This window comes from Lutra lutra, chromosome 2 (genome assembly GCF_902655055.1).
Source record: "Lutra lutra chromosome 2, mLutLut1.2, whole genome shotgun sequence".
Lineage (NCBI taxonomy): Eukaryota > Metazoa > Chordata > Mammalia > Carnivora > Mustelidae > Lutra > Lutra lutra.
In genome coordinates, this window is record NC_062279.1 from 120,022,661 (window position 1) to 120,043,287 (window position 20,627).

At 36.2% G+C, this 20,627-nt stretch overlaps 1 protein-coding gene across 1 annotated transcript in view; it reads right to left on the bottom strand.

Moving 5' to 3' along the window:
• Positions 1–17,668, bottom strand: part of TNIP3 (TNFAIP3 interacting protein 3) — a 100,598-nt gene extending 82,930 nt beyond the window's left edge. Inside the window, exons 1-2 of the mRNA XM_047718345.1 lie at positions 17,581–17,668; positions 5,258–5,343 (exon numbers count right to left, since the gene is read on the bottom strand). Of these exons, the coding sequence (XP_047574301.1) occupies positions 5,258–5,343; positions 17,581–17,583 (89 nt within the window). The 5' untranslated portion in view covers positions 17,584–17,668. The remainder of the gene's footprint in view (positions 1–5,257; positions 5,344–17,580) is intronic.
• Between the last annotated feature and the right edge of the window lie 2,959 nt (positions 17,669–20,627).

Below are 20,627 nucleotides of genomic sequence, written 5' to 3' on the forward strand. Positions count from 1 at the left end.
ATGTTATTCAGCTCAAACTGTGTCAGGTTTGATCCATGGAAACTGACTGTACTGCCTTAGAAGGATCTGTGGATTTAATTAGCACATTGGAGGAGATGCCTTGAGCTTAAATTCTGAAGCCTTTAGCAAAAAAGGCAACTCTAAGAGTTAGCACACGCAGAAAAAGAAGACTAATATACAGCTCATTCAGCTAACTGCATGTTATTTGTGACCTGCCCAGCAAGCTCTGTCCCTCCACAGTTAATATCAAAGACATTTCGGGCGCCTGGGTGGCTCAGTGGGTTAAGCCGCTGCCTTCGGCTCAGGTCATGATCTCAGGGTCCTGGAATCGAGTCCCGCATCGGGCTCTCTGCTCATCGGGGAGCCTGCTTCCCTCTCTCTCTCTCTCTCTCTGCCTGCCTCTCCGTCTACTTGTGATCTCTCTCTGTCAAATAAATAAATAAAATCTTTAAAAAAAAAAAAAGACATTTCTGTTGAGGTAAAAGCTGGCAGAGACAGTATCTGAATACACAAATTTCATGCTGAGAGGCAGAAGCTGTCCTTCCCAGATAACTGATAAGTAGATTCTTTTTTTTTAAATCTAATTTAATTTTTTTTTCAGTGTTCCAAAATTCATTGTTTATGCACCACACCCAGTGCTCCATGCAATACGTGCCCTCCTTAATACCCACCACCAGGCTCACCTAACCCTCCACCCCCTCCACTCCAAAACCCTCAGTTTGTTTCTCAGAGTCCACAGTCTCTCATGGTTTGTCTCCCCCTCCGATTTCCCCCAACTCCCTTCTCCTGTTCATCTCCCAATGCCCTCCGTGTTATTTCTTATGCTCCACAAGTAAGTGAAGCCATATGATAATTGACTCTCTCTGCTTGACTTATTTCACTCAGTAGATCCTTTGGGGAATTCTAATTTGGTGTTCTTTCCACCAGCATCTCCCCGGCACTTCTTAGCACCTAGTAGGAATTTCTCAAGTGCTTGTTGCATTGAATCAAAGAGTTTATGCAGGCATAAAGTGTCAAAAACAGATAGAACGGGGGCGCCTGGGTGGCTCAGTGGGTTAAGCCGCTGCCTTCGGCTCAGGTCATGATCCCAGGTCCTGGGTTCGATCCCCACATCGGGCTTTCTGCTCAGCAGGGAGCCTGCTTCCTCCTCTCTCTCTGCCTGCCTCTCTGCCTACTTGTGATTTCTCTCTGTCAAATAAATAAATAAAATCTTTAAAAAAAAAAAAACAGATAGAACAAAAGACATACTATGGATATCTGTTTAGGCATTCTGTGTAAGCTAGGCCTCAGAAAATGAAGTCTGTTTTCACCCCGTGGGGGTTGTTTCCATGGAAGAAGCTTTTCCTAAATGTGCTTTATAGAGTCTGGCTGAAAACACAAGTTTTCCAAAAGCCCCTTGTCTTAAATCTCTGTGAATTTATACATCTAATACAAAATTAGTTTTATTTAATGTTACACATAAACACATAATTGAGATACTGTCCAGAAATCCAATATGACTTTGATGTTTACTAGTTTGAATATCTATAATTTATGAAAAACTGACAAATTTGTTTCATGAACTTTAATACTGAAACTACTTAAAGCATGACTAAGAATTAGCAAAATTTATGAGAAAAAAAATTATGATGACCTGTGATGTTCTGTGAGTCACTATAATACTCAACACTTCAAAATCATTTCTCTTCTACCTGATGAAACAATCTGAGGGGACAGAAAATAATTTATGTCTTTCTGAGAAAGTAGATGGTACCACTAACCTCTCTTCAATGTGGACAGCAACTGTGCAAGCTGTCTTTTGTTCTGCCTTTCCAAAATAGTTTAATTTAGGGTCAGGTAAGAAGGAAGTTAAAAACAAAGAAGCCAAAAGAATTGTAAAAATGCTGATGATATCATGAAAGAGATCACTTTAGCTTTCTCTTACCAAATACATAGTCTTGCTCTAACAAAAACATCTGCCAGACACCCCATAAACGTCCCCGCACTTCTCTTCCCTTTATGAGCAAAAAATGGAGTTTTAAGGGACATTTAATAGCCAGCAGCTGTTTGGCTGCCAAATACTGCAGCTGGAGGGGAGTATATTCCTCATATGGTAAAAAAAAAAAAAAAAAACACACACACACACAAAAAAAAAACCCCACAAAAAAACAACCAAAACCCCAGCAACTATTGTTTTATTTTTATTTACTTATTTATTTTTTTTTGGGGGGGGGTTATTTGTCTTTTTTAATCGAAAAGCTAACAGACTGGCTAGTTACATTTCACCCCGAACCACAAATTTAGTAGTAACTGAGTCTCTTTGCTGTATTTTCTTAAAGTACACCAATGTTTTTCATAATGGCATTTGAGTTCTCTGAATATGGGGAAAGACACAGAAGCTCCTTAAGTGCATCTAAAACCAGTACATTGTGCTGGGAAGGCAATGAATGACTGAGATTGTATTCAATCGTGTTTAATAATAGGCTGAAAGAGTGCCATCATGAATAAGTTTAATGCCAGGTAAAAGAGGCAATTCATGAGAATTTAACATTCATTTTATCCTTCTGAGATTACCTCTACATGAGGCTATAATGAATCATAGTAGTTTTCCTTGCTAAGTTATAATTTTCTGAGCACATAATTCATTTTAAAAACACTCACATTTCTTAAAATAAACTTTAAGACAGACAAACATCTACCTTAGAAAAATTAAGGTTTTTCTAGCATTATAAGAGGAGCTAGCATTATAAGAGTACTCCAAAACAAAGATGCTTTGAGATCCTATTAAAGGGAGATTAAAAAAAACTATAAAATTACTGTATTTACTTTGATAATCCTTCCCTGGGATCCATAAAAACCTCTACTCTTTACTTCTACTTTGCAAAGAAGCTTGGTATGACATCCATAGTATCACCACATAATACTTGAAGAGATGGCAAATTTTACCCCTGGAGAGCCTAAAATGGTTCAATTAGAAAGGAGACCAGTTAGGAAAGCAGGAGGGAACGATGACTCAGCACTCACACTGCTGTTGCTGCCCCGTTGCTTCTCATCTCCCTTTTTCCTTCTTTCCTTCTCACCTCCCCTGAGACAGAGACACAGCCTGCAGTATCTGCCTCATCCATTCACACTTCTTCTGGACCCTGAGTCATATACACCTTGAAAGGTTAACCTGAAAAGTATCTCTTGAACATTTCAAATTACTGTTAAAGTCCTACCCCCCCTTTCTCTCAGAAATAGGTTAACTACTAAATTCTGCGTAATTTTCATCATTAGTAAATGGAGAGAATCTCAACATGCCTGTGCATTGCAGGAGGAAGCAACAGAGTAAGACCCAGGAACCCATGGAGTCCTTACAATTCTCCACATGAAGACAATGGTGTGGGGGGAGGGGAGGAGGTTAATCCCTACCTCTTTAGAGTGGATATACAGAAAATGCTAAGGATATACATATCTTCAAAACACAGAAACAATGGATTTGACTGCCTTATTTCCGTCTCTTTTCCCTCCTTCTTTCTTTCTTTTCCTCACTTTTCTTCTTTCTCTTTTAAATTGGTAAAATATGGCAAACATGGACCTCTTCTATCAAAGGAGAGTAAGGTATCAGCTTTCCTAGAAATCACTCAATATTGTAAGTTGTATCCTATGCTTCTGTAATATCTATAGTATCTTAGAGTTGTCAGTATAATTGGTTAATCCCCAGAGTACTTCTGTGATGTACATTTTGTATTTTACTTACATTTGATAAAATTCTATATGAAATAGATCAGTGCTTATTGTGGACCTACTGTTAAAGTGGGTTATACTGCTGTATGTTGAGTTTTTTCTCTTGAGATAGATTAAATCTTATCAGGGAGAGAAGTACACACAGCACAGTTATAGAATAATAAAGAGTAGTACAAATTAAGATGCTAAACTTATACAGTTAAAGACTAACATGCTTGTTATAGACACTGGTTGAGAGGAATGGGAGGAATTGACATTTCTATATTTATTCAAGCTTCTAATCTTCCTCCTTGCCAATTGTAAGCACTGTTGCCAGATTACCCTATTGTCAATACCCTGTTCAAAATTCCCTCCCCTCATATGGGGTCATGATTCCCATACTGGAAGTACATATGGACCTCTTTTCTTGAGTAGCTTTTCACAGACCAAGAACCCTGAACACGTGTCTCCAGACCTACAGGTTATGAGAACACTAATTTGAGAAACACTGGCTTATGAACCTGAGTTTTATTATTTCTTTAACTCTAACTTTAAAGAAGTTTTGTCTTTATAGACAGAGGAACACTGCTCTACAGAATAAGTTGCTGGCTATTTAGTCTCTCACTCAAGATGTGTTTTGTATTACATGCCAAATGTGGAAGCCAGAATGAACCGCTTGCTGGTCCCCACACAAGTCCTCATTTTCCTGTGAGGACATTTTTGTACACATTCTGCCTTGAGCCTGAAATACTTCTTCCTTCTCTTTTTCATCTTTTCTCCCATCTTCTTTTGCTAGAAGTCAGGCCAAACAACTCCTTCTTCTGGCATCTTTTTATGGCCACAACTAGGATTCTAACCTTCCTCTGATTTCTCAGAGAAGGGTATATAGGCCTTACTTATGAGGCAAGTGCTGAAGGTATAATATACTGAGGTATGTGTCTGGTTTTTCACTTCTGAACAGCAAGCAAGCCAGAGGATAGTGTCTGTATCTGACTCATCTTCTGCAAGTAGCAAACAAAATATCTTGCACCTAAAAGGTGCTATATAAAAAGTCAAAGAAAAAGCTATGTGGGTCAATGAATAGAAAGCTTGAGAAAATCTATAAAGGGTTGAGAGAATATGGAAAGTGACTGAGGATGGGATTTTTTGATGTAGTAAATTTCTCACACTATCCCTCAGCTAAGGATTTAATAACTCAGGAGAGAAGATATCATGATCACTTCGTGTTATTAATGAACTAGAGTTGTTTTCTAGAAGCTAATTTCTGCTATTCAATAGAAATTATCTCAAGGTCCAAACTTGCCAAGGTAAATTTACCAAATACTTAAAAAAATAAACAAAAACCTCCAAGACATACCATAGATTCTTGCCCCTGAGAGAGCAATGAAAGAAAATATATTCAAGTAATCCACATTGTTATCCCCCCTCTTTTTCTTATGTACCCTATATGGTTTGATCCAGTTAGGTTCTCATCCACTTTTAGTGGACTCATCATCTGTGTCTGACAGCAGAAGTGCTCAGTTAGAATATTATTATTATAGGCATATATCCTCTAAATCAAATGTCATATTACCTTTCAGAATCCTCCGGATGATTGGTGAACATTACCAGTTTCTCTTCGTGTTTCTCATTTTTGTTTATGCGTCGTCCACATGGAATCTAAAAGAAAAAAAAATATGAAGGACGTGAGGCTTGGATGGGTCTCAAGGGAAGGTAACCATGTCAGTGGCTAGAGAAGAAAACCACCTGTTAAATACATTTTTCATCAAAAGCCATGTTTTTATTCTCATGTCTTGTTTTCAGCACTGCCAGTTATGAGAAAACAGACCACAAAGTCGCCTTCTGCCTAGTTTCAACCAAAGGTAAAACACTAGGTATAAACATAAAGACTCAGTCTTTCGGTTGTAGAAGAATCTCATGACAGGGAGAAATTGTCCAGGAGCAAGTAAAAGAAAGTTGGACATTTCAATGGACTAGTCATAAACTGTTAACGTTGTCAGACTGACATGTTTGTAGTTCAATTAGCCACAGTCCAGGAATGAGTTTTCCAGGAGTCCTAATGACCCAAGGACACCAAGAACTTTCTTCTCAGAACACCATTCATTCCAGATTTTTCTCCAATGAAAGTTGTTAATTATTTCTATGATTTTTGGATAATAAGGGAATTGGTGATGTGACCATTAAAAGAGAAGAAGGAAGTAAAAAGAAAACTGTAAGACACAGAATTTTTTAAATTTCCCATTTTTTTTTTTCTATTAATTGCAGTGTAAGCACCCAACTTTGTCCAAACATTATATAGACTTCATAGTACCTCGTGGGGCTTATAGTAGATTCTTGAGATTGAAGCATTTGAAGACTTGTGTGTGTTAAAAGCCAATTCCTGCAGGCACTTAACACATTTTAAATGCATCTGGAAACCACTAATTGCTGTGATCCCATTAGAAAATGTAGGCAGTTCAGGTCTGCAAGAAACATGAAACCAGCTTGTCTGAGTTTTATGAGTTTCTATTTAATTGTAACAATAACCAAAAAAAAAAAAGGGGGGGGGAGGGGAGGTTGTTTGTTAAAATGATCTTAGAATTTGTTTCAGCTATTGGCAAGCTGTCTGTACATAGTGTGGGAGGGTGGCTTTTTTATTTTGTTTTGTTTTCAGCTTGTGACAGCTGTTTAAAAGTCATCTGTTACCACCATGGTAGCCAGTTAGTAGATGAAAGCAAATGCCTTTCAGGACTGTTGTAGGAATTGGACCACCAACTAGTATAGCTATCTTTTAATTATGGAGTATTACAAAAGTGCCCAGTTTCTTTATATGGCACTCTGGAAATATTACACAGTTCTGCAAATGCATTGAAAAGGCAGGCAAATGAGGTGTTACCTGACAAACTAACTTGCAGTAAGTGCTTATGCTGTAATTTCTGAAAATACATTTTAAAAATGTATTTAATTAATTCATTAACATAAATTTGTAGAAAAGTTTTTAAAAATGTCTTCAATGCCTTCATTATCTTTAAAGCTACTTTTAAAAAAGTGATAATATCACAAAAGATCTGAAATGACACATGGAGTCCTGGAGTGTCAGAGAATCATGGGATTGAGACCTCGGAGAATACTCTGAGTGTTTTGGCACCATCATCTTACAAGAGAAAAAACCAGAAGCTAGAAGAGGACAAGTGATTTGGCTAAGTAATGGCTGATCTAGGATTAGATGTCAAGCCAATTGAACTCATAGTCCGTGATTTTCTACTGTTTTTTTTATATTCAAACATGATACAGACAAAATTTCAAGTTTGAAATAAAGGAAGATATCATTTTAATACTAAAATATTTTAAAAGTAACATATAAAAATTTTACATTATGAATGAAACTCATAAAAGTATACATCGTTCTTTTTTTTTTTTTTTTTTTTTAATCAGAGAGAGAGACAGAGCTCCTGTGCTTGAGCATGGGAATAGGTAGAGAGAGAAGGAAGGAGAGAATCTTAAGCAGGCTCTACACTCATCACAGAGCCTGAGTCAGGGCTTGATCCCAGGATCCTGAGATCAATGACCTGAGCTGAAATCAAGAGCTGAACACTTAACTGACTGAGCCAAGTGCCTCCCAAAACTCATAAAAGTGTATTTCTTAGGTAAGAACATTGTATCAATTGAACTAAGTAAACAACCCCAAAACAGCATGTGGAGAGGGAAATTTCCAGACTTAGAATTTTACAGTTTAAGATTCACAGATAAAACCTCTAAGGCAGTGGAAACACACAAGACTGGTATCATAAGGTATTATTTTACTGAACATTGTATTTCCTTTCTAAATAGCCTTTTCATATGCTGAGATTTTATACTTGTTATTATTCTATATAGAAGTCAAAATACCGAGTAATGATAATCAAGAAAAGCCAATAGCCAATAGCCAAAAGCCAATATTATAACTTCTAATAGTTTATCCTTTTTTATTGATAGAGATATTTTTCCAACGGAATGGCGACAAAGAAGACAATTAGTAAAGGACACTTGGCAGTTAAAACACTTTTCTTTCAAGTAGAAACAAATAAAACAAGCCAACCCTAAGGACCCAGGGCGCTTCTTAATACCAGTGCCTCATTTGTTTTAATCATAGAGAAAATGAACAACTTCAGAAGTCTCTTAAGACTTAGCAAATATTCGTGTGCCTCTGAACTTTATCTTACTAATTACAATTCAGGGTGACATGAAACTGTAACATAAGGAATTCTCCTCAAGTTCTCTCTTCAACGGTTCTTCACTGAGCAAAAGCACAAAATCAGTCTAAAAAGGAGGGAATGGATTTCCAAAATTTTTATTGGCTGGTGTGGAGACATGAAAATGTGTAGGAACAAAGCCCCTACAACAAACCAGCAGACATTGAGTCAGAACTGCCAATTCCAGCAGTACATTGCACTTACCTTGGATTATGGTTCATTAATGTCTTATAGAATATGTAATTCAAACCTTTTGTCTTGCTAACCATTTTAAGTATTTGAAACAGATTCTAAATGAGACAACCAAGATAACACAGAACATGGCGGATTTTCATTATGGCAAATTGTATTTAAATAAAAAACAGTAGAAAGATAAAGGAAAGATAGTGTACCTCACCCTTCTTAATTTCAAGATTTAGGCTTTGAATCTTAACCAAAAGATTTGCAATTAAAACCATAGATGTTAGAGTACCTGACTGGCTGACAGCACCCTCTAAGGTAAAAGCAAACACATTTCTGTTTCCATCATTTGGTTACTTTTTTGTTCCTTTTCTTCTCCCCCTCCCTTACTCCTCTTTTTAAGGAGGGATCCCCCCCCCCCAAGAAGCAGCTGTTGCTTTCTGTTTAACTTAACCAAAAGATGTCCTGAATTCTTGGATGGATTTCAGTAAATCAGTGAAGATCGTAAGCTGTTTGATTGTTTAAGCAGAAGTTTACACAATCCACAGTTCCAAAATAACACAACTTTAGAGGATAAACTTACTTTGGGAAGTAAACCAAGTTTTATGAGCTTTTTGCCATTTGTGGTGACAGCTTTTAATACACTTGGATTTCTAAAGTTAGATTCAAGGACTAGGATGTGAGTATTAGAGATCATAGTCAACTCTGCAAGAATCTGTTTTAAAGACCTTGAAAATGTCATGTTAAAAATTACCAAAGAATTCTTCCACCATCGTATAAGTTTTTGTGTTGGTCAAGCCTATGCTATAGCATTGGAATATATCAAAACATATGTGGAATCAAAGGCCTGAGAGCTCCACTTAAGAGAGAAAAACCTTGAAGGTGACAAGGAGTTTTTATCTGTATACAGTACTCTTTCCTCTGGGACATATAATTTAGAACCTGTAATTCTCACCTAGAAAGTCTGTTTCATTCCAGTATCCACCTGTACTAAAATCAAAATCGAATGTGAGCCAGATTCAATACATTAAGGATGGCATGTTCTAGGTAAGTACTAAAAACATCATGAAAATTCTTATTCTTATATATATATATATATATATATATATATATGATAAAAATAAATATGTTATAAGACAACATGCCTTACACATAAAGGCATACTTACTTACTTATACTTACATATAAATGCAATTTTATTGATTTTTTTTTAGAAGTGATGTTTTAGTTCTAATACATAAAAAAGCTTTCATATCATTCACATAAGAGACCTATAGATAGTGAGTTGATAAAAGAACTATTTAAGGCTGGCAATCATGAAGAATAATATATTAGTATCATATTAATTTATCCTATTTTAAAATACCCAGGTGCACATCAATTGGCAATCTCTCTTTTCCAAGTAGGAGTCTACTGATGGTAATCCACATGGGCTTTCTGGCCCACAACGAATCCTCTGTGAATTCTAGTTGTGGTTTTTTTTACAAGGGAACCAGAATTTTAAGACATTTACGAAGCTATCTGAAAATAATGCTTTTAGATCTTTATAATATTTGTCCAATCTTTTATATTTGCCTCACCCACATCCAGTTTAAATTTAACAACTCACCAGTTCTTGGATGTTTCCAAGGGACTCAAATGAGCTTGTTTAGAAACAGCAATTCTTTTATCTTTTTTGTACTCATGTGTCATCAGCTTATTTAAATTGTATCTAAAGTGTGTAACTGGAGGAAAAATAAGATCGTCATAAATACTCCGGGGAACAATAAAGGCTGACTCCTGGTGTAACGTCCCACTCAACTTTGGAAACAGAAAAAAGTGAATGCCCTCAGCTGTAAGCATTCAGAGTGCCTTGAGTGCCAATCTGTGTGTTTTACAAAGAGAATGGTCAGCATGGTTAATCCATGCTGAGTTGGTTAAGTGGAGGATAGAAAAAGAGCAATAGTTTCAGTCAGGAGTGGGAAAACCCTGCAGGGTCAGGAAACTAACATACATTGGTAGGGCTCGGCGGTAGGACCTGTGAACAACCAGTTAATGAATGCCCTGCCTAAAGGTTTTAAAATTCCATTTTTTCAAAAACAACAAAGTGAACAAACAAAACACAATTCTTTCTAAAAATATTCCTTCCTACTTACTTTCCGCAATTATTGAGTGTATTTTTCATAACCTTTTGTCCCTTCCAAAGCATGAGCTTATTTGATGCCAATATGCAGATAATAATGCTAACAGTTTTGAGTTCCTTGTTATTATTAGTAAGAAAGAAACGTGGAAAAAGAAAGCACATCACATTAGACACTTTTTTCCTCTGGTCCCAATTCCTAAATTACCTAGATATGAAATCTTAAGAATAATAATTATTTTCTCTAGGTTGACTATCACTGGCAAATAGTTACTGTCAACATGGGATGGTGAGCATGATCACTACTGGATTAATGCTTAGGGCAGAAGTGCAGCACGGGTGCTATTGCCTCCATGTGTGTCTCTCCTTCATGTAGTGAACTGGGGAGCTAAAGGGCCAAAGAAAGTTTTCTTTATGCTTAATGTTCTATTATATTGACTAGTAAGAAATAACTTCAAGCATATAGGTTTTTTTCCAAAGCTTGCAAGCCATTGGCAATGTGTTCCTTCTTACCTGGACCACTGGAGTAGCCTCCTAACTGCTGTGCCTCCTTCTCTTGGCTCCCTTCTATCTGCTCTTTACAGTGTAAGCATCGGTTGTTTGTTTGTTTGTCTGTTTTTGAAAACATATATCTGAACTTGTCATTTCCCCTTTCTCCACCCCCACAATAAAAGCACCTTAATGGTTTTCCATGATAATGACCAAAGTCTTTGTAATAGCTAAAGAGCTCTGCATGTCTTAGATGGGTTACTTACTGGATATAGGAGATGGTGGTTGTTGGTTGTGTGGGAACACTTCTGGTATTGCAAGATGTTTAACATCATGGTCCCCCAATTATTATGATAACCAAAAATGCTCCCTTCCCCGCCATTGACCCAGAAGCATTTTTCAGCCTCTTCTCTATCACCCATAAGAAAATTTTGTCAGTTTCTTAAGGTGCCATGTTCCCTTCTGCTGCAAACTTTGAAGCAGTTGTTCTTTCTTAGATTGTTCTTCTTTTTAAAGTAAATCTTTCCTGACTTCCCATATTATACAAATTCCTTTAATATGTACTCTTAGAACTATATGAACCTTCCTCATGTAGCAATTATCATAATCACAATTTCCCTATTTTGATGTGTGAGTGATTACTTGCTAAAGACCATTCTTCTCCACTAGACTGTAAATTCTGTGATTTTATGCCTGTTCTGTTCACAACTGAATCTCCAGTACCAAGTACACTGCCTGTAATGTATATGCTAAATGTTCCACATTCAGTTAATGAATTGAAGAATATTAATTATGCCAGCAGTTAGTAAGTAGTACATGGAACTGTAACATTTTTTTAAAAGATTTATTTGTTTTAGAAAGAGAGAGAGAAAGAGAGAGGAGGGAGGAGGGGCAGAGGGAGAGAAAAAAATCCCAAGCAGTTTCCACACTCAGTGAGGACAGAGCCCAGTTTGGGCCTTGATCTCACAGCCCTGAGATCACGACCTGAGCTGAAACCAAGAGTCAGGCGCTTAACCAACTGAGCTAACCAGGCACCCCAAGAACTGTAAAATTTTTCATACAAAATCTTGAAAATGGTTTCCTAATTATACCTCAGCTTTGTCTAAATTATTGTTTATACCAGTTTCTATGTTCAAGAAACTTTAGTCCCACAGATCCCTATCAAAGTCATCATATCCCAAAAAAATTTTAAAAAGGAAAAAAAAAAGGAATTCACTTAGCAGGAACTATAAAACATTCAGGTGATTATAAAACCAACCTAAATTTATAAGCAAAAAGCTAAGATTCAATTAAAATACTTCAGATAATTTCTATTCAAAATTAGGCAAATACTCAAGGTTTTTAAGAACATGATAATGTCATAAAAATAAGCATATGTTCTAGGTTTTCATTCATTTATATCTTCTAACAAGTAAGATTCCTATATCTAACAGATACTTAAGGCCCTTTGAGTGCAGTGTGGAAGAAATTGGAGGAGAGGAAAATACATACCAGTCTCATTTACAGTAATGGCTTGAAGGAAATTAAGAATAAGAAAGATTTTTGGCTACACATCGTTTGGCTAAACCAAAAGAAAGAAATACCCAAAAGAACTGCCGTTTTTTTTTTTTTTTTTTTTTTTTTCCATTTCATGTTTCTGAGAAAGGTGTCAAATCAGGGGACTTTTATCATCTATTTCCTTCTAAGAAGTCTTTTTGTTTTATAGCAATAAAGTAAAATTTTTTGCCATTACAGATTTTCTATTACTCAATCCTATCAGGCCACCTGCACTACTTCTATATGGAAGACTGACATCTGGAAACTGACACTGGAGAAGTTCCTGAACCAGGAGTCAGGAGACCAAGATTCTGTCACTAGGGCTGTCACTAAACATGCTTGTTCCTGAATAAGGTGTTTATCACCATTCTGAAGTGAGCCAAGGTTGGACATTATAATGGCTAAGAGCCCTTCCAATACACAGGCGCTATGGAATTGGTCATCCTAGGGTTATATACATTGCAATATCACTCATGCTGCGTGTATCTGAGAAAGTCACCAAAATACAACCAAAGGCCAATTCTTACCCTATAGAGAGGATTTTGTTGTCCATATAATAGTCCCTCATTCTGCGGCAAGATAAGCATATGTTTACTCTGGGTCTTTATCCAGCTTAGCTTTGGGAACTATTCTTGGAGTGTGGATTTCTACTGAAGAATTTCACTGAAGTTCCCTAAATGATGAATTCACCTTTCTTAACATATATATTGTAAAGAGGATTGGATTTAGTGTCAAACAAGCTTTGGGACTCCTGGCAAATTATTTAAGCTCTCTGAGCCCCAATATATCCTCATCTGTGAAGTAGGATAATACTTCCCATCTTCAAAGGGAAGAACATAAGGATTAAATTAGAGATTGGATTTGAAAGCCTTTCTAATTCTTTGGCATTACAAGCACATTTGCCTAGAGATGCCTATTCGGTACTATAGTAATGATCAGATGCACTATTTAGTATACCCTAACTAAAAATGGCAGAATTTAAATCTTGTTTAATGTCTAAAACTCGCTGTAAGCCTACAGAGAAAGTGATTTTTATGGAACATGAATGCTAGTATGTATGTTATTATTTGTGGATGTTGATTGTTCTGCTGATAATCATGAAAATGTGAGAGTAAGGATGTGTTGTTTGCTTTAAGAAAATATGCTTTAAGTGAATGTATTCTGACCGACATCAAATTTTTAAACAATAGAAGCCATATCAGAGACTCTATTTCAAAATATTGTTATTATTATTAAAAGCTAGCAATTGTAAGATAAAAGGGATTAAGAGTACACTTACAGTGATGAGCACTGAGTTATGTATAGAAATGTTGAATCATTATATTGTACATCTGAATCTATATAACACTGTTAATTTTACTTCAGTTAAAAATATATTAAAAGATCAAACGATTACAGTAAGTCTAAACATCAGTGACCACAAGGAAATAACCTTGGAATTTTAACACTTGATTATTTCCAGATTAACAAACATACTTAAATAACTATACTGTTATTTAACAGGTGATTATCTATACTATACTGTTAATATAGTATATATATATCTATACATATATATCTATAATATAATAACTGTACTGTTATTTAACAGGCGATTATCTCCAGATTAACAAACATACTTAAATAACTATACTGTCTCAAGATGACCCTAACAAAAATAAGTGAAAGACTTTAATTATAAAGTCTTTTATATATAATATAATATATTATATATATATATAACATAATATATATAATATATATAATATAAGGATTAATTAATAATTGTTGAGCTCAGCTCTGGGATTTTAGTAAAGGAATTCTGTTGGTAATCAAAAGTTGAGATGAGACTTGACCCCTGAACCCTGGAGTTCAGCTACAGAATCCATGCTTAGGATTTTACCTGTGAAATTTAAGATCCTCTCAGACTAATTATATAGTCTTCACCTTAGTCTTATCTTACTGTTAATGTTTATGTTTTTTGATATTTCTTTGTTTTTATTTTTTATTTTTTTAAAAGATTTTATTTATTTATTTATTTGAGAGAGAGAGAGAGAGAGAGAGAATGAAAGAGAGAGAGCACGAGAGGAGAAAGGTCAGCGGGAGAAGCAGGCTCCCTGCCAAGCAGGGACTTGATCCTGGGACTCCAGGATCATGACCTGAGCTGAAGGCAGTCACTCAACCAACTGAGTCACCCAGGCTCCCTCTTTCTTGTTTTTAGACAAGCAATGGGACAAACTCTAATTAGAAAGTCATCTTATTTTTTGACACATATTTAGGTAGGATGAAATCTGTCTACATTAAACACCTTAAAGTTGAAGTTCTTCCTGCTCATTTTTTCAATGATAATTCAAATCTAACAGTTTTCATACTGTGCCAATATTTTATGTTCCTCTCTACAAGAAAAATTCAAAAGGGAAGCACACTCATTTTTCTTTTGTTTAGGTGGAACACCTTTTTTTTTTTGGCTTAATTCAGTATCCCCAGCTGTTTTGCCTTTTGTAATTCAAAAAATGTAAATTATCTTCCCAGAAGACTCTTGAATACCTTCTTCTAGGAGAGAATTTGTGAAAATTGATGATGTATTCTCTAAAGTTGAAGGAGAAAAAGTGAATATGGCAACCTATTAAAGTAGATACTTATATAACCTGTAAGCATACAATCTATTTTAGATTCACCAAAACGTAACATGTTCTGTTTATCAATATTCATTCACATCATTCACATTATACCTCAGCTTTGTCTAAATTATTGTTTATACCAGTTTCTATGTTCAAGAAACTTTAGTCCCACAGATCCCTATCAAAGTCATCATATCCCAAAAAAATTTTAAAAAGGAAAAAAGGAAGGAATTCACTTAGCAGGAACTATAAAACATTCAGGTGATTATAAAACCAACCTAAATTTATAAGCAAAAAGCTAAGATTCAATTAAAATTATTAAATTAAAATTAAAAAGGAAACATTTCACCATATTTGTACTTTAAGATATAATTTAAAACTGTTAAAGGGATAATTTACCTTCAAATGTATTTTATGAATTATGCTGCTTGATATGTTTCTTCTTACAGAATTTATACAAAAGCATTGAATAATTAACTTTGATTACTTACCATGATGATCTATTAACTGTGTTCTAACTGCCCCACTGTGACTTTTTCTGGGCCATCCAAGTTTTCTACTTTCTTAGATCAATCCAAGGATCCATTTGTTGAAACTGTGCTTTGTGGCCACTAGAATAATTTTCACCCCTATGTTGTTTTAATTTTAAAACCGTGGCGATATTTAATCTTGGCTGTGTTTTCAAATAAAAGGAGTTTTTTACTCGCGCTCTGTGCAATTTCAGTAGAAAGACATTTTTAATTTTTGCATCTTTCTTAGAGACTTGAGGACATATGTGTATAAAGTACGTTTCTTTTATTCCAAGTCTTTCATCCTTCATGAAAACAATATTTGGAAAAGTCAAAACAGTGCCAACTCCAAATAGATGGGACAACAACTGTGACTCACAGGTTTTCCTCTGAGGGATCCTCATTATCTAATCTGAATGAGGATACTAAGTTTAAAAAATGATAGTTTTTAAAGCGTTAAAAAATAGAACACAAAAGAGCACTTTTTAAAAGTTAATTAGAACTAGGCCTAGGGGTGCCTGTGTGGCTCAGTGGGTTGAAGCCTCTGCCTTCGGCTCAGGTCATGATCTCAGGGTCCTGGGATTGAGCCCTGCATCGGGCTCTCTGCTTAGCAGGGAGCCTGCTTCCCTTCCTCTGTCTCTGCCTGCCTCTCTGCCTATTTGTGATCTCTGTCAAGTAAATAAATAAATTAATTAAAACAAAAAACAAAAAAAAACTAGGCCTAAGGTTTTATCCTCAGCAGGAAGTATTCGGTTGACAGAGAACTTAGTAAGCATCTTTGCTTTCCTCCCCACCCTGACCCCGACTGATCTAATAAAGAGGCCTAACCCCAGTAGAGTCTGACGGTCCGGGGCCAGGGACCTTGACTGACTAGGCATAGGGATGCCTATCTCTCTTATGTAGTTCCTGTATTATTCCTTTAGTGCCTATGTGCGTCACATTCCGTTAACAGGAGGAACTGAGCTTAATATTAAATTTCCCATGTTCAAAAACTATGATTTCTTCCTCATTCACGTGTCATCTACCTCATTTAAATTGGAAAATAGTACAGTGGCCACGAATTTCACTGGAAAAGTGCTACTGGAAGCCGATAATATACTAATTAAAATGAAGACTTAGTGGAGAGAGAGAGAAGAGAAGCAAGCGGAGAGGATGACAGAGACAGAGAGAGAAAGAGAGACAGGGAATGAAGAGGAAATGGAAAATGAGAAGATATGTTTCCTGGTCTTTAAAAATACCTTACAATTCTGATTTTTAAAAATTGCCTCAAAAAAGTGAGGGGAGCATATCTGAAAATAGTGAGTTCACATCAACCCTCCTACAAATAATTGCTTCTCACACGTATTGTTAAGGTCCTGTGCAAGCCTTATGCTACCAGGGATAGGCTTGTGAACCCTGTACTGTTTAAAAGACGGCTTTTGGAGTTTCTGCAATAGGGCATGACCTGTGATTCCTAAGAATGAAGTCCCTTAGCATTTCACAGCAAGAAATGTCGTGGTCAAGCCAGAAGTTTAATGCTGCTAGGTTAATGAAACATGGTCCCTATGATCATAGGCATTCAGTCTACCTTTGTCCGACCCTGACTTTTAAAATGAACTTCCCTTGGATGTCAGTTTGATTGCTTACACTTAAAGTACGCCCAAAGAGGTTTATTTTTCTATTTCCTTTGGAACATTTGACTATTTGAATAGAACAGGCCAGTGACTTTATATTTAGAAGTATACATTTTGAGATCTTTTTATGCCTCCCATCAACATGATTACATCGTACCATGAAGATTACAGTGACACACGCTGCCTGACTCCCTACACTGATTATTCCTCAGTCAAGATTGTTAGCCCCTATAACAGACAAAGAAGACAAGGCATAGTTAAATTATTCATATAAGTACTTAAATTTAGTTACTCACTACAGAATTGCTAGAAATAATAAAGTAAATAGGATAACATTCATAGAGTTCAATGTGTCATTTCAAAAGCTTGGTTCTGTGATGTGGACAAAGGGGCTAACTGGTAAAAGCGATGAAAATTTTAAAGGAGAACATCCCACATTATTACATTTCAGAAGTTCCACCTAACTTCCCACCTGGAATACACGAAACCATATCTTAACTGCCATTGCAAAACTTATCATCAATCCCACATGCCATTTTAATACGAAAACTTTAAGCATTTAAAAAAGAAATGAAGATACAGCAAACCCTGGTAAGCGAGCGAAATGAAAGTAAAGGCACACCGCGTTATGTTACTCACCATGGTCTCTACTGAAAGTCCCTCTCAGATCTAGGTAAGCATACTACAAGGTCTAACAGAGATGTGGCGAGCTTGTCTTTATGACTCTTTGAATCAAACAGTAACTGAGTGGTTTAAGTAGAAACATATATTTTGAAAGGTTAATCCACCCATACATAGGGAAACCCCTTTTTTAAGAAAGTCACTCTGCTACCAAGAGGCTATTAATATTCACCCCTCAGACACAAATACAACCGCCAGATAAAAGATTCATAACCTATGTGAAAATACCACAGAGGATTCCCTCTTAGTCTACATGTTGTAATGGAAACACAAGAAAACAATACACCTCTTCAAGCAATTGGGGGTACTACAGGAAATCAACCTGCCCACTTAATGGAAAAGTTATCTCAGCTTAATAGGACCACAACACATAAACATAAATGTAGAATTAGTATAATTTACTGTAAGGACCACGTAGGTTACACACTCATTTCTAGGAATGTTCCTCTGTTTCATCTTCCTATTTCTTTCCCTGAGAGAGCTAGCACCCAGGTTAACATTTAAATACTCATCCTTCAAAGAAATTAAGAAATAAGCCCAGTACCTTAAAAAAAAAAAAAAAAAAGAAGTTGCTGAGTGTTTTTTTTTATTTTTTGTTTTTTGTTTTTTCTTAACTTAGAGGGGAAATTATATTTATAGTCCCTATCTTGTTTCACGGGCACAACAGAATAGGAATTATGTATATTTTTCTCACCATAACAGAAAATAGTCTATGTAATTATCAGCAGTGGTAAACATCTCCAAAATGATAAAGAAATTTGTGCGAGTCCAGGAATGAAATCATGGCTGATGAAGTACCCAGTAGTAATCACTAATAGTTATTTGCACCATTTGTTTATGTCAAAGCATTCGTTCTTCAGGTAGTCATGGCAAGCTTGAGTAAACAGCAAATAGCAGGTTAGCAATACGCTGGAGAGGCCGGAGTGGGTCAGAGTTTGCCTGGGTGACTGACTCTAGCTCTCCTCACAAGGCATTGCACCATAGGAAAGCAGACTCCACCACATGAGTTAAGGAGGATCCCACCTCTGTGATTCCACTTCTGACACAAAGACTTTGCGAAGTCAGTGATTTACACAGGGAACTTCAGCACTATCTTTTTTACGACAAAATGTTAGTAAGTATCAATCCTGGGTGGTGAAGTCATGAACATTCATTACCTTTTTCTTTATGCCCTTCTGTACTCTGAGAAACAACTGAGTGTTTTGGAGGGGATGGGGGTGGGGGATGGGGTGAGGCTGGTGGTGGATATTAAGGAGGGCACGTATTGCATGGAGCACTAGGTGTTATATGTAAACAATGAATCTTGGAACATTGAAAAAGAGAACATTAAATTAAAAAAATTTTTTCAGGGGCGCCTGGGTGGCTCAGTGGGTTAAGCCGCTGCCTTCGGCTCAGGTCATGATCTCAGGGTCCTGGGATCGAGCCCCGCATCGAGCCCCGCATCGGGCTCTCTGCTCAGCGGGGAGCCTGCTTCCTCCTCTCTCTCTGCCTGCCTCTCTGCCTGCTTGTGATCTCTCTCTGTCAAATAAATAAATAAAATCTTTAAAAAAAAAATTTTTTTTTCAAAAGAAAAAATATTCCATAATGCCATGTAGATTGCATAGACCCTTAACCTAAAAAAAAAAAATTAAAAATATAAACAAAACTAGGAAGCAAACAATCTGTCCTTAATCTGAGTTATTAAACATTTGATATGAAAATACCACTGTTGCAAGGTCTCCTAAAGTCTTTTGAACATTTCTTTTAAAAAATATTTTTAAATAACACAAAATGACACTAACCCTCTTAGTTTCTTTCCATGTGAGAAAAATAATTACTCAATGTTTCACAAGACTATGCCATTTTAATGTGATACCAAAAGAGCAAGAAGACATATCAGTAAACAGCAATAAGGTGATAAAGTCAAATTATCATAACAACCAGGAGTGTAGCTGACTTTGCTATTTGATGAAATCTCATCTGGATGAAAACTGACATAGAGAACAGACAATTTGTCATCATTTTGCAAAACTGAATATCCATTCATAAAATTCTGGAAACAGTTATGATAAAATGGTTAAATTTGATTTTTTTTCTCCATTCTTTTTTTTTTTTTTCAATAGAACTGCTGTCTTAAGAACTTAGGTAACTCTATACATTTTTCCTGAGTTCTCTGTCATTACTGTGTGTATGTGTGTGTATATATTTTTTAAAAATTCCAGTTATGGATAACAACGGGCTAAACAACAAATGATTTAGACCCATTAAATTATCATAGTTCTGCTTTTTCCTAAGGACTGGAACAAACATTCCTCTGAAAAATTCTGCCAAAAAGAGGATTTATCAGGCAAACAATTGGGGGGGGGGGGGGAAGGGGCATAAATCTCCTTTCTAAAGAGGATGAAAGGATGGATGAGAATCACGGATGTAGATAAATCAGAAATGCAGCTGTTGGGGACCAAAGTCCAGTTATCACTATACACCAGGCCCAAAGACATGGTGATCTTTAAAAGACAACCCCAGGTGTTGACAAGTGGAGATGCCCCAGGAGAACTCTGACACACAACTCCTTTGACTTTTACCTGCACCACAACGGCATCCCTTCCTGTTTTCAATATACATGAATCTATTTTCTCATCCAAATTCAGGAACCATACCTGTTTTCAACATTAAATTTGCTTTTGATCATTTCTATCTTGTAGGATTACCACCCAGAGAGCATTAACTTAGAAGTCAGGCATTCTGGATCAAATTCTACAGGATCAACATTGAATAATTTACATATTCCCTATCTGTGTGAACATGGAGTTTGGGTACTGGAAGCCCTATACATCCGATCTGAAGGGAATTTTTCTTCTAGAAGGTTCTAATTCTAGCAGTTTTTAATTGAAAATCTAAAATGGAGAAATAACTTTTGATCCTAAGCTGTGATTTCTACTTTCTGTAACCCTCCTTTACAGCCAAATGTCTTCTTACGCTCTTCAGATCTTAACTGCACATTGTGAGGTTTGTGCACTCGGGAATAG